Source organism: Megalopta genalis, chromosome 3, assembly GCF_051020955.1.
Source record: "Megalopta genalis isolate 19385.01 chromosome 3, iyMegGena1_principal, whole genome shotgun sequence".
Classification (NCBI taxonomy): domain Eukaryota; kingdom Metazoa; phylum Arthropoda; class Insecta; order Hymenoptera; family Halictidae; genus Megalopta; species Megalopta genalis.
The window spans coordinates 15,504,098-15,518,338 of NC_135015.1; the positions used below are offsets into that span (position 1 = coordinate 15,504,098).

Below are 14,241 nucleotides of genomic sequence, written 5' to 3' on the forward strand. Positions count from 1 at the left end.
GAATAAATACCTAAATTCGAGCACACATTGCAATAAAAATACGGGAGATCTGAGCAAATTCAATCTTATTCTTACAAACACTTGAGTTTACCGCTAATTCCAATTCTTGCAAGATGACCTATGGAAACGAGAATAGGAATGAAGATCCGCGGTCAAATTATGCATAACCTTTCGAATATATTTGGATGATCGAGAACCGTGCCGACGTAAGATATTTTCAGCTCATTAAGGATTTCCTAGAACACGATCAAACAGAATCCAAAACTATATCAAATATAAACGGCTATCAAACTATAAACGCTGCTTCGCGTATTCATTAATCAGATACCAATGTATACGTACAGATGAATCAACCATTAAACCATCAGATCACCGGCAAAGCAATCCGAAACCGAGGAATACACCCAGAATTTTCACGAATCCCGAACACGGCGATCTAACTTCCCCATGAATATTTCAAGGGCCAAATCAGCGTTAAAGAACTTTCGGGATCGGTCGGATAAGGTTCGCCCGGTATTCGGGCCATCTGCCCTATCAATACAGCTCAATTAACGTCTCCTAAATTCCGCGGGCTCTTATCGCTCTACCCCGCCATTTAAATCTGTAATTGCGCCCCCATCGACGAAAGACCGGGCCGCCCTCGATACCGGAGCCGAGGGTCCTCTTTTCGCGCGGCGCCCGCATGATCGGGTTAAACGACGCAGGAAAAATCTCCCCCCGGGGTCTCGATGCAGCCGAACGTGGCCGTGGAACGGAGAAAGGGATCGCTTCCTCGGTATCTTATCCAAAATCTTGGGGCTGTCGCAATCCGGCCATGAACTGGCATTCCGCGTAAGTTGATGGTCCTGGCTGAAAGGTCGGCGAAAGAGCACCGCAGAGGCCTGGAGGAGGACGGCGCAAGGATGCAGAACGAGAAACCGAGCCGAGAAACTCTCCCGGAGGAAGAGGGACGACGTCGGGCGGCGACGACCGACGGTTGGATGACGGTCGTGGGTGCAGGGCACCGGGGACGCGGAGGAGAACGTGACGGTGTGTAGGGCCCGGGTCTGGAACCCGTTTCGAGAGTCAGCGGAGCGAGGCACTCAGACTCCAGAATGGGGTAAAAACTCGGTGAGTTCGCCTCTGCTGCATCCCCCTCGCGCCGCGTTGCCTCCGCCTTCGCCAGCTACCACCCCGTATCACACGGCTCTCGGTTACGCGGCAACCAAGCCAAGCATAAACTCGGCAGACGTATCGTGGCAGGTAATATTTACAAACCATGAAACCTACGGGGTGAGAGCGAGAGAAAAAGAGAGAGTGAGAGGGCTCTGGGAGGGGGAGACGCTGCTCGTCCCAATCCTAGCCCTCTGACCCGTCCCATCCGTAGCTACCTGCCGGAAAGAGAGCTTCGTTCTGCTCGAAATATGCGTCCTTTTTCGGCGGCTCGAATTTTACGCGGACTCAACTCGAAACCCCTTTTATGAAAGCCCGCCGGGCTACCGGCTTTTATAATAGACCGCGGCATTAAGTTACCGGTAAATGCCGATAATATCGGGGCGGTGTCGATGTCTCAATGGAGTCGATAACGCCGTAGGAGTATCGCTGAAGTAAAACGACTGCGATAGACTGCGACGCGTTAATTGTGATATTTCGATGCGTCCATGAGATTCGTTGAGATATCGTTATGGTCGTGCTTGGTGAGTCTGTGTCTCGAAAAAGGAATAAAAGGGTTGCTTCATTGTTTATTTTTCTGTTGACACTGGGACACTGCTTCAAGCATTTGTAATACGTACTTTGATTCTGTCGTACGTAACTGAGATTTGTCAGACGCATTTTCATTTTACGATACATATTTGAATTTTTCAATGCATATCTGAATTTTGCAAGACATATTTACAATTTTCCAATACGTACTTTAAGTTTGTAATTTGTGTCTGAATTTTGTAATTCATATCTGAATTTTGTAATACGTATCTGAATTTTGCAAGACGTTTTTCAATTTCGCAAGACGTATTACAATTTTCCAACACGTACTTTAAGTTTGTAATTTGTGTCTGATTTTTGTAATCGTATCTGAATTTTGCAAGACGTATGAATCTTTTAATACGTATTTTAAATTTGCAATACGCATTTCAACTTTTTAATACGTATTTTAATTTTCTAGTAAGTTTTCCAGTTTTCTGGAAACGTCTGACTAATATCGAATGTCCTCACTTGTCTGATCATTGATAAATACTTCCACTTACGCGTTTCTTATCGTCATTAAAACTGATCATTTTCATAATTGTTTTCGCAAACTTTGCAAATCGACTGTTGCTAACTTTCAATAGCATTATTGTTCGTTAATATCTCTTCTCTGTTTCACGTATCTTAACGTAACTTTTAAATCTTGTTTCGTATGGAAAATTGTTAAATACAAAAGTTGACGTGCCATCATTTGTATTCTATGAAAACATGCAACTTTCGTATTCAGCAATTTATTCAATGTGTGCAAATTACGTAATAGACCCTGTTTATGTAGCACTTCTTTTCTCAACTTTTACGTTAACTCAATGTTAACTTTTTAACCTAGAACTGCGTTAGATATTAACAATCAAATCACCCTCAAAAAATTTCATAACATAACAAATGACGAAATATTCTTCCTTCTAAGAGGAATAATGTAGCAAGCACGTTGATCAGAGAATAAATTAATTGTTTCTAAATGTTAGAAGCGCCGAATGGAAGCGAGTGCAATTATGAACAGCACGATATTTTCGCGTCATTTTAATTTTCAATACGCGTTCTAGGCCGTGGCACTAGCCAGCCGCTCGCGTAGGATAACTATTTCCCCAGAATTTTCCGTGAATTCCGATTTCAACGAACGGAAGTTTCGAAAACGCTCCAACTACGAGGCAAAAAAATACACCCGGGAATCGTTTGCGCCCGTAGTAAACTCGTCAACGAGCACCGAAAGGAGATTGGGCAAAGGACAGCAGATTTACCGTCAATTAAAAATAATTGTACGTTTCGGGCCACGGGGTGGCGACAAAAAAAACGTGTTACACCAAAATTTCAGACTTTTTGTTAAAAAAAAAAAAAACGGATATAGTTGCTGGGGAAACTCGCAGCGCGGAATTGTTAATAGGATTGGCTGTAAAGGGGTACTCGAGTGTAGAACGCGATATTTTCCGTCAACTTTATGATTTTTTTTCTCACGCTACACTGCGGAATACTCTTTTTGCTAAGAAACTTTTGTGTACCACGGTGCGGAGCGTATTTATGGTGCAGCGAACGCAGAATATTCTAGGCGAAATTTAAATGATAATTGTGCTCTTTTTCTAAGTTGTTATAACGGTTTTTAATTGGCGAAAGCTCCATCGAAATTCAGGAAGTAGGGTAGTGGAGCCGGTTAATGTGGGGCGACCAATTGTTGTGCCTCTGGTTTGCACTCGAGCATATTTAACTTTATACAAGGCATTCCGTAATTAATGGCATAAAATGGTAGATTCTGCGGCTGAAGATAAGACGAAAATTTAATAACCTTGTTTTTAAATGCAAACAAAATTATTGCAAGGACAAAGTGGCCAGGGAGTGGCACAGTAATTGGCACACTTACCCTAATTCTTCTCACTAGAAATCATTCTAACTCTAAATCCAAAATCGTTTATCTGACCTACAATATTTCCATCTTATACGAACTACTGCATTTTATGCATACAAAATTGAGTCTCGCGACTAATACAACAGTCACACGTTCAACAGTTCTTTAAATAGAAACTTTGACGATGCAAACATTACTTTATTAGCCCGAAGGATGAAATTGTAAGCGACGTGAAAAATATGATAGCGAAAGGAACGCGTCGTTATTTTCCAGAAAATCCTACGAAACCGGAACAAATGCAGTTCTGTTATTAGGAAGCAAATGACATGGAAACATTTGGCGCCAGAACTCGATAGAAAATTGCTCCGTGAAATGTTTGTCTCTAAAGAACGCGCGAAGCGGTTTTCTCGAAACTTCTATAGCGGAGCAGCCTCTCGAACGACTCGGCGAGCAGAAAAACATGAATTCCAGAGAGAACTTCGCGTCCACCATTGTCTATGTTTGCAAACCAGCGAAACGCGAACGTCTTTCCCGTGGCCGGGCTCTATGAATTCGCGATCCATCGGGCTTCGGCATGTATATTCAAGCGATTCGATCTCAGAGCCAGCGGTTCCTGCGCCGGGGAATAATCATTTCAATTGGCAATCGTGGCCTGTTGCCGGATCAACGGAGCCTTCGTGTAATTGCATAATCGAAGCAGTCGCCGTCCGCGTGTGAAGGCGCGCGAAATATTCTTGGAAAAACGTTCGACGGGTCGCCGAGCGTTTTCCATAAAACGCGAGCTCGGCGGTTCTTTAATGCCTTTCGGCTCTGCGCGTTCGTCGATCGCATCGCTTCGGGATAATTAACGCAGCCGTTAGTTCGGCGCAATTTCTCGCCGGTGTTAGTATCATTTGCACGTTTAATTGTTTAATAACCGGGCGACCGTGCTTTATAGGACAACTAGAGTACCGGCGAAACCGCGCGCGTTGTACGGTGGTCTGTTATCGACATCGCGGAGAATGTTAATTTCCGATTAAAAATAAGCATATTATACGCTGTCGCGGGCTGCGCGTATTTCGTGAAAATCGTACAAAATCTATAGCGAAATTATTGAAATTATCGGAATTATTGGAACTATTGTAATTGTTGGAAGCGTTTATAAATAGAATAGCTTTGTTCGTAGGCGATAAAAGAAGACCAGTTTATTAGAAAAATTGTTACAGGCATTCGAAGATATGTTAATCTCTAGATTTCTTACAATTGATTCCGTAATCATTAACTATTCGTTGCCTGTAACAACGAGAGCTTTTTATTTTCTTTTGTCGTTTCAAGTAATAGCAATTTTTGCAAATTTATTCAGATATTTTCTAGTGAACGAATCTTCCTAACATCTCAAATATAAATTCGAATCATTCAGTCGAATTTGATAGGAGTTATTTCTTTTTATAAAACGTGTCCGAATATTTTAGTTTTTTTTCAATTTTCTATATTTTCAATCTTTGTTTCTCGTATGTCTGAATTTTCTTTCATATTCCCGGGTTTTCATAAGAAAAGAATGAAATTTTGTTTCGATTTAGAAGAAACGAACAACATTCGTATTTAGTATGCAAAATCAAACTTATCTCCGTCAACTGGAACAACGATTAGTCGAATAAACGTTTCTCTCTCTCTCTTCAACAATTTCGGCGAGTCGAGAACAATACATGGACGTCCTTGAATTCCGTCGATCTTTTCATCGTTCGAAATTTCCGCCGCCCATTTTGATTACAAATCCATAAAACCCGGGCGTCCATTCATTACAGCGCAAAGGGTTGATAACGGCGCGCGGCGGTCCCGGCGCGTCGATAAATTCCCGAATTAATAAAAAGTTTCGATATAAAGGCGGAACGAGAGATCAATCTCGTTGCGTCAAGGGCGAGCAGACACGCGATCGGCACAATGAGAGACATTCAACTGCAGGGCGCGGCGTGTTATTTACGGGAACGCTGGCGCGGAGGTCGTTAAGATTCCTCATTACTGTGCTTCGGCAACGTCGGTGCTGCGGCACGGAATTAAACCGAAACAACGAAATTTACAGGAAGAATAACTTCCCGGGCTACATTGTGCCGGGCAAATGGAAGAAAACGAACGTCTTAGCGAGATCGGCTGGAGCGTATCGCAGCCGGGGGTCGCACGGCTTTGCGCGTCTCGCGCGCTTGAAACGGACACAATAAGGCAGCCGGTTGCTTCTGCACAAACGTCGCACGTCGTTAAACTCCCGTCGGTCTGTGCAGGGCCGGTATTTCGTGCCGGGAAATTCGTTGTATTAAACTTAAACGATTTGTTTCGCTAACAAGAACCCGGGGACGGGACGCGACATTCGGTTGTCTTTCATCAAGCGACCCAGGAAAGAAACTTCCCATTGTCCCGGACAAACAACGCGGTCGTTCGCGTCGATGTCTAGAAGTATTAGATAACAATGCTACGGGCCACCAAGAAAGAACCCAGACGTAATTTATACTTTATTATCAGGGAACGAGCGGGAGCCGGTGCGCTTCTTTGCTGGCCGCGCGCGAGGCAATTTCCTTCCTCGAGGACCTTAATTTACTTCTTTGGTCGCGGAGTGGATGTACTTTAAATAGTTCGTTAAAGGGGAATGGAACTGGACGCGTGGCGACCGGATTAAGGTAGCGAAGAAAGAAAGTTACCGACGAGCCCGCGAACCGTGAAAATCGCGCGTGACCCAGGCGAATAAGATCCAACCTGTTCGGCTTCGAGGTTCGATCAAAACACGGCGGGTTACATAGAGAATATTAATTTCTTAGATGGGATAGAATATTGAGACGGTGTCTCGAATTTTGTAGTAAAGTAGAACTCGATTTATGTGTGAACTCGGGGTGGGAGACAACCTGTTCATATTACCGGTGAGATTCGTGTAACAGGAGTCGACGGATTGAGATGTCTGTAAATAGGGTAATGGAGCCGATTATTACAGTAAATTCTCCACGATTGTCTTTCAGATTCAGTTGCCGATTGTCAACAAGTATAAAAACGAGGCGCGAAGCTCGAATAATCGTATCTCCTCTTTCCAAATTGTCCATTTTTGCTTGCAAGTTGAAGGACAATTGAAAAGAATTTATTGTACTTGGTGATCAATTGCTGTGCCTTTGTTGTTTTGGGGCTTAATTATGTATTATGTATAATTATAATATATATTATATAGTATTTGAATTATTTAAATTCTCCACGATTGTCTTTCAGATTCAGTTGCCGATTGTCAACAAGTATAAAAACGAGGCGCGAAGCTCGAATAATCGTATCTCCTCTTTCCAAATTGTCCATTTTTGCTTGCAAGTTGAAGAACAATTGAAAAGAATTTATTGTACTTGACGACCAATTGCTGTGCCTTTGTTGTTTTGGGGCTTCATTATATATTATATATAATTATAATATATATTATATAGTCTTTGAATTATTATATTAATGTAAATACCAAAAAAAATAGTTTTATTTATTTCACTAGCATTAGGTATTTCACTAGCAATCAAGAAAATGATTATTTTTAGTCGTCCGAACGGTAACGTGTTAATCGAACGAGACGTATTAAATTTGATTATTTTCTCATTTTGTTTATTTTCGAATAAAACAATTTAATATATCTCATTCGATAAATATGAAGTTAATTACGCCCGAATACAAATCAAAGAGACGCAGACATTGGATAATTTGTTTTCCTCTTTAAAATGAGTACAGCGCACAGGACTGAACTCTTGTTTCACGTTTCTGTATCATAAAATGGCCGAGAAAAGTCGTACATCAAGTTTCGAAGGTTCATTGTAAAGGGGAACCCTCGATCTTCGAATCCGTGATCGATTTATTGGCGGAAAAAATTTGTCGACAATTTTGGAGACGTTTCAAATTGCAACATTTACGAGAGAACCAGTATTTTCAGTTTTCCGTTTGTCACGAGTTCTAAAAAGCACGGTAGGGAGAACTGATCGATGAATTGCGAAGGTAGAGGCTTCAAGTTTTAAAGTAAGTCCAGATTTATTGTGGTACGATTCTATTTTACGAAGTTATGACAGTTATCGACAATTTGTCACGAATCTGATATTCAGTGTACGAATACTTTTTGCACCGACTGCGTATATAAATTATAATATGAAATGTACGTTGAAACGCATTTCAAATTGTTTGGAAATGTTAGAGGAATTAGTTTTCTAGACAATAACCGAAAAGTTGTTTTAAAAAATTGCAAATGGTTGGCGAGATAAAAGAACGAAAAAATAACGTGTTTGCAACATTTTGGAAAATGAAATATTCAGCACGTATACAAGGTATCGAGTTCTACCATCGTGTCAACCAGTTGCAATTTTTGACAACAATTTTTTAGCCATTGTCTATAAACTAATTCCTCCAACATCCCAAGGAAATTCGGATCACTTGGCCCAATTATAAAAACAATTCCTCCGTTTTCAAAGATGTACACAAACTTTATACACCGATTCTGAATACATTATTTATCTGAAGTAAGCAAAGTTCGCATAATACTAATATAAAACCACAAAAAATGATATAAAAAGAAGATACTCCCTCCACCGTACTTTCTCATGTTAGTCAGCGCATAACCGGTTAGAAAATTACATTCATTTGTTCGACGTCACCGAAACCTTCCACGGAACGAGAGAAACCGTACGCCATCCCCTAGAAACAATACGACCGAGATTGCCTAAACGCCACGGGCCGATATCCATTCAGATTCACCGAGTAGACATAACTCGCAAAAATTAACACTTTAATCAAGCACCCGCCGTCCAATCGCCGTCCCTCCAGTAACACACTTGAAACTCTGGCAGAGGGTAATCGTTAAACACGGCCACCCTTCCGACGCGATCCCCTTTATCAGTCCAGTTACCCTTATTTCCTGAGAGATTCGATGGGCCGGGTGGCCGACGGAGAATGCGGAAGCACCGGTCCAACGAGCCTGGCACGATCGGCCCGGGCTCCGCATAAAATCTAAAGGCAGCTAGACGCAGAGTTCACGTAGACGGATAGAGAAAAAGAGCCAGCAGGCAGCGACACGTCCGACGAATGGACGAAACGTACGTGTTTTCGATCACCGCGTCGAAATTGCTGGCGCAAGGATCCGGTAAATAGGAACCAGGCCGCCCCATTGTTGCTATTCGAATCGCATATCGGACGTAGTCAGCACGACCCGACCGGATGCATACGTAAGCCTTTAGCCGGGAGCACGCGCGTCTACGAGGTCCCTTCGGAAAGTATCCTTCTTTTTTGCCGTAACGGGCGAAACAGTTAATTTTCCTCAATATTTAACCCTTTACACTCGAGTGACGACTCTGAGGCACCACTGATATTTCTTATATCATCTTTCAGGATAATTTTGTTATTAAGAAAATTGTTAAGAGTGTAACTGTTGCGCGAGTCCCAAGAGTCAATTTTCACATATGCATAAAATGCATTTTCTCGTATAAAATAGAAATACCGTAAGTTAGAAAAATGATTTTATATTTTCAGTTGAAGTAGCTTAGAGAGCGAAGAGTTCACAACAGTGCTGATCGAAAGAACAAAACGCTCGACAGATTTCGTAATTTTTCACATTTAAGTGTGAGAAACGTTCAGCGTAAGCTTCATAAGCAGCGTAAGCTTTTCCTCAATATTAACCCTTTACACTCGAGTAACAATTCTGAGGCGCCACTAATATTTCTTATATCACCTTTCAGGATAATTTTGTTATCAACAAAGTTCACATTTGAAACATTGTTAAGAGTGTAACTGTTGCGCGAGTCCCAAGAGTCAATTTTCACATATGCATAAAATGCGTTTTCTCATATAAAATAGAAATACTGTAAGTTAGAAAAATGATTTTATATTTTCAGTTGAAGTAGCTTCGAGAACAAAGAGTTAACTACAGTGCTGGTCGAAAAAATCGTTTAAGTGTGAGAAACGTTGATAAGCGTCGTATATACAGCGACGAGTTTTGAAATGCAATTACTTTTGTAAAACTGATCTAAATGACTCTAATTCTTTTTTTGTACATGTTACAGAGACTACTTCACTGTACAGTGACTGAAAGTCACAATGACAAGATGAAAACTTTTTTTAAACTTTGGATTAAAAATTATAATAAATATAATTATTACATATATAATTATAATATACAATTATATATATTATTATTATTTATATACAATTATTATATTATTATTATATATTATGTATATAATAAAATAACTTGGAATAAGAAAATGTAAGAAATGTCTCGTTTTTCCACTTTCTTATATGAGCCCATAACGATAATTCGAAAAACACATTTGCTGAGCACATTCAGCAATAGAATTAATCCAGAAAATCTTACCCGTGCTCCAACAGTAATTTTCCTCGAAACAAATAAGCGCCCGACAACTTATGGACAGGAGCGTATGTTCAAAAGTGGGATACTCAACGGTCGGACCTCGCAATCGTGTTCGTTTCGTTCGCCGTAGTACAGGTACACGTTCGAGAGGAGACACTTTTCTTGGCCGGAAAACGCCGGAATCAGCGATGCTGGTCGTACGGGGGAGGTCGCAGGGTGGGTGGTTGAGCGGGTGGAAGCCGGGCGGATCGAGCAAAAAGACGGAGAGATCGCGGGGAACGCTTCGGGAAGACGCGAGAATCGACGAGGCGCGGCGCGGAGAGCAGAAGCTGACGCGGCAGAGGCGGTAGCGAGCATGAATCTGAAAAGGTATGGGCTGCGTTCACGCGACGATGATTTACGGGCATATTAGGTCGATAAGATATCTTCCGGTTCGTTGACCCGGAGGAAGCTCTATTTTTAAGGCGTCGCGCGGCGCCGCGCCGCGATGAGACACCGGGAGCTTTTGCCCCCATCCATCGCCGACGGCTCCGATATCTTGGCCTTTACTCCCAGCCGCCCCGATGTTGCCATGGATCTTGTCACAGAGCCGGGCTTTTTGAGGGATCTCGCGCCCACCGATAAAACAGAGCACCGGGAAACAACGCGACCGTGAACGCTCCTTTCGCCTCGCAGCGAGCCGAACGAGCTCATCCGTTCCAGCCCCGTGGACCCTCTCGGAAACGAGCGCCCGATAAGACGACGTCTCCGTTCGTTGCTATCCAAGTTCAATGGAAAGGATTTGAATAATTCCGCCGTTCGATCTCGGGACGACCGTGGCCGAACGACGCGACGCGACGCGACGGGACGCACGCTGTTCCCAAAATCCTGGAAACGCGGTGAGAAACTCATCCAGATAATTTTCTTTACGTGCGAAAGTTCGGACTGTACCCTACGTAATGGCATCAACGAAATTCCTGAATTTTCCTAAATACGACTTGAAAATTAGGAATGAAAATGGAAACGTTAAACGATATATATGTCGACATAAATTAATCGCGCTTGAATTAAAATGCGATCTTTTATAAGAATCGACAGAGTTTTTCTGATTTGTTAGTAGTCATATTATTTTCATTTTTATTTTTGTTATTATTCTATTATTATTACTATTCTTTTTATTATTGTTATTATGTTGAGTTATCGTGGAAAAATTGAAAGGGCATCCGGCCCGTCAATACAAAATAAGTTAAATGAAATTAAAAACGAAATTTTGCACAACACTTAGTCCCATCAGCAACTAGTTAAATTGTGAGAACTGTAATTTTATATTTTAGTCATTTTGACGTAGACTTCTTTGAAATTGCGTAGTCGTGTTAACAATTTATCCACCGGAAACCTATTAATAGGATTTTGAATTACTGTGCTATTCTGAGAGGAATTATAAACTTCTTTCTTTACATGGTAATATCAAACGAAATTAGTAGATTATATTACTGAGAGGTAAAAATCTTAATAGTTACAACTTTAATTCTTTTTGAAAATAACAACCGCTTTTTTAAGAACCCCCACACGCAAAAGTTTTCGCACAAACAGTCCGAACCGTATCAAAGAAAAAAGAAAAAAGACTTCTACCACGCAGTGACCAAAATGTTCGATTAATTATCCGATCAATCCTTAACGTAGAAGATACATATGAAATGATATCTTTTACCGCTTTTGGACGTCTTACGCCACAGCGTCGCGAAGAAAAAAATAGATACCGTCTCCGCGGCTCCTCGTAGCCGTCGAACCAGTCCTCGTCGACAAACTATCGGCAAACTATGAATTACATGCCGGTCGTCCGGAGACGTGTCCGCGTGGAAATCGAGGGCGACCAGGTGCGCCGAGGGCAGACGGACAACAAGCAACCGAATCACGGACTCGGGAATAAATATTTCATGTCGTCGGGAGGTACGTCGAGTACGTACTATCTCTTCCCGATCGACGGAGAGGGGATGAATTATTCCGTCTAAGAAAAATCTGCTGGCTGGGCTGCTCGCGGTACCGTTCGATGTTTAATGTAAAACCTCCGGAGGAGATCCTCCTGGCGAACCATCGAACTCGTCCGCTAAACGCGACCCTCGTGGCCGCCGTGGCCCCGATGCAAACGACAAAACATTTCCATACCGAGTCCGACCATCGATCAAAACAATACGTTCCGGTAAGTTGGGGGTTCGCTGCGACACGTCCCACAATAGTACCTTCTCCCAAAAGGGTTGGCCGTGTCGCGTAACTGCATACGATTTTTATTAAAATCGATGCAGTAAATTCTCTCTAATTGGCCCTCGGCTTGCAATCAAAAATGGACGATCCGGGAAAGGGAGACGTTGACAATCGGCGACTATAAAAACGAGCCGCGAGGCTCGAATGATCCTCTTCCTCTGAAATCGTTCATTTTTGTTTATAAGTTGAGGATCAATTTAGTGAGAATTTACTGTACTTTTAAAGTTTCGAGGTTACCGAATTCGAACTTGTTGTCGCCAGACTGCGGATTTCTATGCAAAATAAAAATTGTCTGCATTCACTGCAACGAATGGAAAGCAAGCAGTAGCAATCTTAAACCCTTGCCGTATCATTTTCTTTATAATTACAACGATTAGAACTTTTTCGATCGCAATAATTTCACAGAAAAAAAATTTGATATCTATTGTGTTCATTTTTGTTTATAAGCTGAGGATCAATTTACAGAGAATTTACTCTACTCTTAAAGTTTCGAGGTTACCGAATTCGAACTTGTTGTCGCCAGACTGCGGATTTCTATGCAAAATAAAAATTGTCTGCATTCACTGCAACGAATGGAAAGCAAGCAGTAGCAATCTTAAACCCTTGCCGTATCATTTTCTTTATAATTACAACGATTAGAACTTTTTCGATCGCAATAATTTCACAGAAAAAAAATTTGATATCTATTGTGTTCATTTTTGTTTATAAGCTGAGGATCAATTTACAGAGAATTTACTCTACTCTTAAAGTTTCGAGGTTACCGAATTCGAAATTGTTGTCGCCAGACCGCGGATTCCTATGCAAAATAAAAATTGTCTGCATTCACTGCAACGAATGGAAAGCAAGCAGTAGCAATCTTAAACCCTTGCCGTATCATTTTCTTTACAATTACAACGATTAGAACTTTTCCGATCGCAATAATTTCACAGAAAAAAAATTTGATATCTATTGTGTGTTTACATCTACTCAAAGCAACAGAACAGACTTATTACCACTCCTCTCTGATTTGTTGAAGTATAAAAATTGCTGAAACATAAAAATTGTTGAAGTGCGTTAAAAATCTGACCTTTCGAATCGGCTTTAATCTTCACGGTATTTTAAATCGTAACTACCCAATCTCGTCATAAACGTGTCAAATTCGCAGTGTCCACTTATCACAAACGGAAAAATCCCAAATGAAAAATCCAACAGCGGCGACACAAACGTTGCTTTCAGCTCATTTCCCGTGAAAACGAATGTTCTCCCAATATTCTCGATAACCGTGCGCCGATATTTGAAAATTTCACGCGGCTGCTTGCTGCAACAGTTCTTTTCACCTCTCCCCATGTACTTCGAAAGTTTCGTTTTCTCTACTTTTTTGGAAAAGGTCCCGACCGTGCGTCGCTTGTCGGAGTGCTGCGCGCCAGCGGGGAGGTTATGTGTCGCCGCGCGGTGAAAACGAGGGAAAAGGCGCGCCGTGCAGGGAGACAACATAATGCAGATAACGAGCAAGAAGTTTCGCGTTGGCGTGCCTGCTCTGACAGTGACGTCTCTGCTAACGATGGCGCCGACGCTGTTGACGGCGGAACACTTATAAATGGCCCAGTGGACGTCCTGCCGGAACACTTCGGCCTCGAAGCCGGGAAAGTAGATCGTCCCGTTGCCAAGGACGTGTCTGATTCCAGGGATACTCGTTATGCTACCGCCGTCCGCTACCAGCCAGTCGACGGTGGGCGCCGGATTTCCTCTGACTATACAGTCCACACGGCCGCCGTTCACGTTCGTGAACTCCACACGCGACGGCGGCTCCGACACGAAGCTCGGCCCCTGCATCTCGTACGAGGCGCCGCTGCCTGAAACACACGGGACAGATATCGTTATAATAGGCTGGGGATTCCAGTGCCTCGAATATTTGGAATTTCCGCGGTGTGCCATTGTAATCCCCGGTTATTTAGCACGTCACCGCCAAGCTGTGCCTTCCCGTCGACCACGGACCCTACATCTTTGTGCGCGCTGACGCTCTCGGTGCGCGGGAATTCCCGTTTGTTCAATGCATCTTCCCACTTGTCAGATTACGGCGGTACGGAACGATTCTGATGCTGCCGTTTCTTCGAACGGTTCATCC

The 14,241-nt window shown here is 42.4% G+C and overlaps 1 protein-coding gene across 2 annotated transcripts in view; it reads right to left on the reverse strand.

The window, feature by feature from the left end:
- Window positions 1–14,241, reverse strand: part of LOC117229429 (cell adhesion molecule Dscam2) — a 353,961-nt gene that overhangs the window by 197,799 nt on the left and 141,921 nt on the right. For both annotated transcript variants that reach the window (XM_033485864.2, XM_033485865.2), the window contains exon 2: window positions 13,649–13,969. In XM_033485864.2, the coding sequence (XP_033341755.2) occupies window positions 13,649–13,969 (321 nt within the window). The remainder of the gene's footprint in view (window positions 1–13,648; window positions 13,970–14,241) is intronic.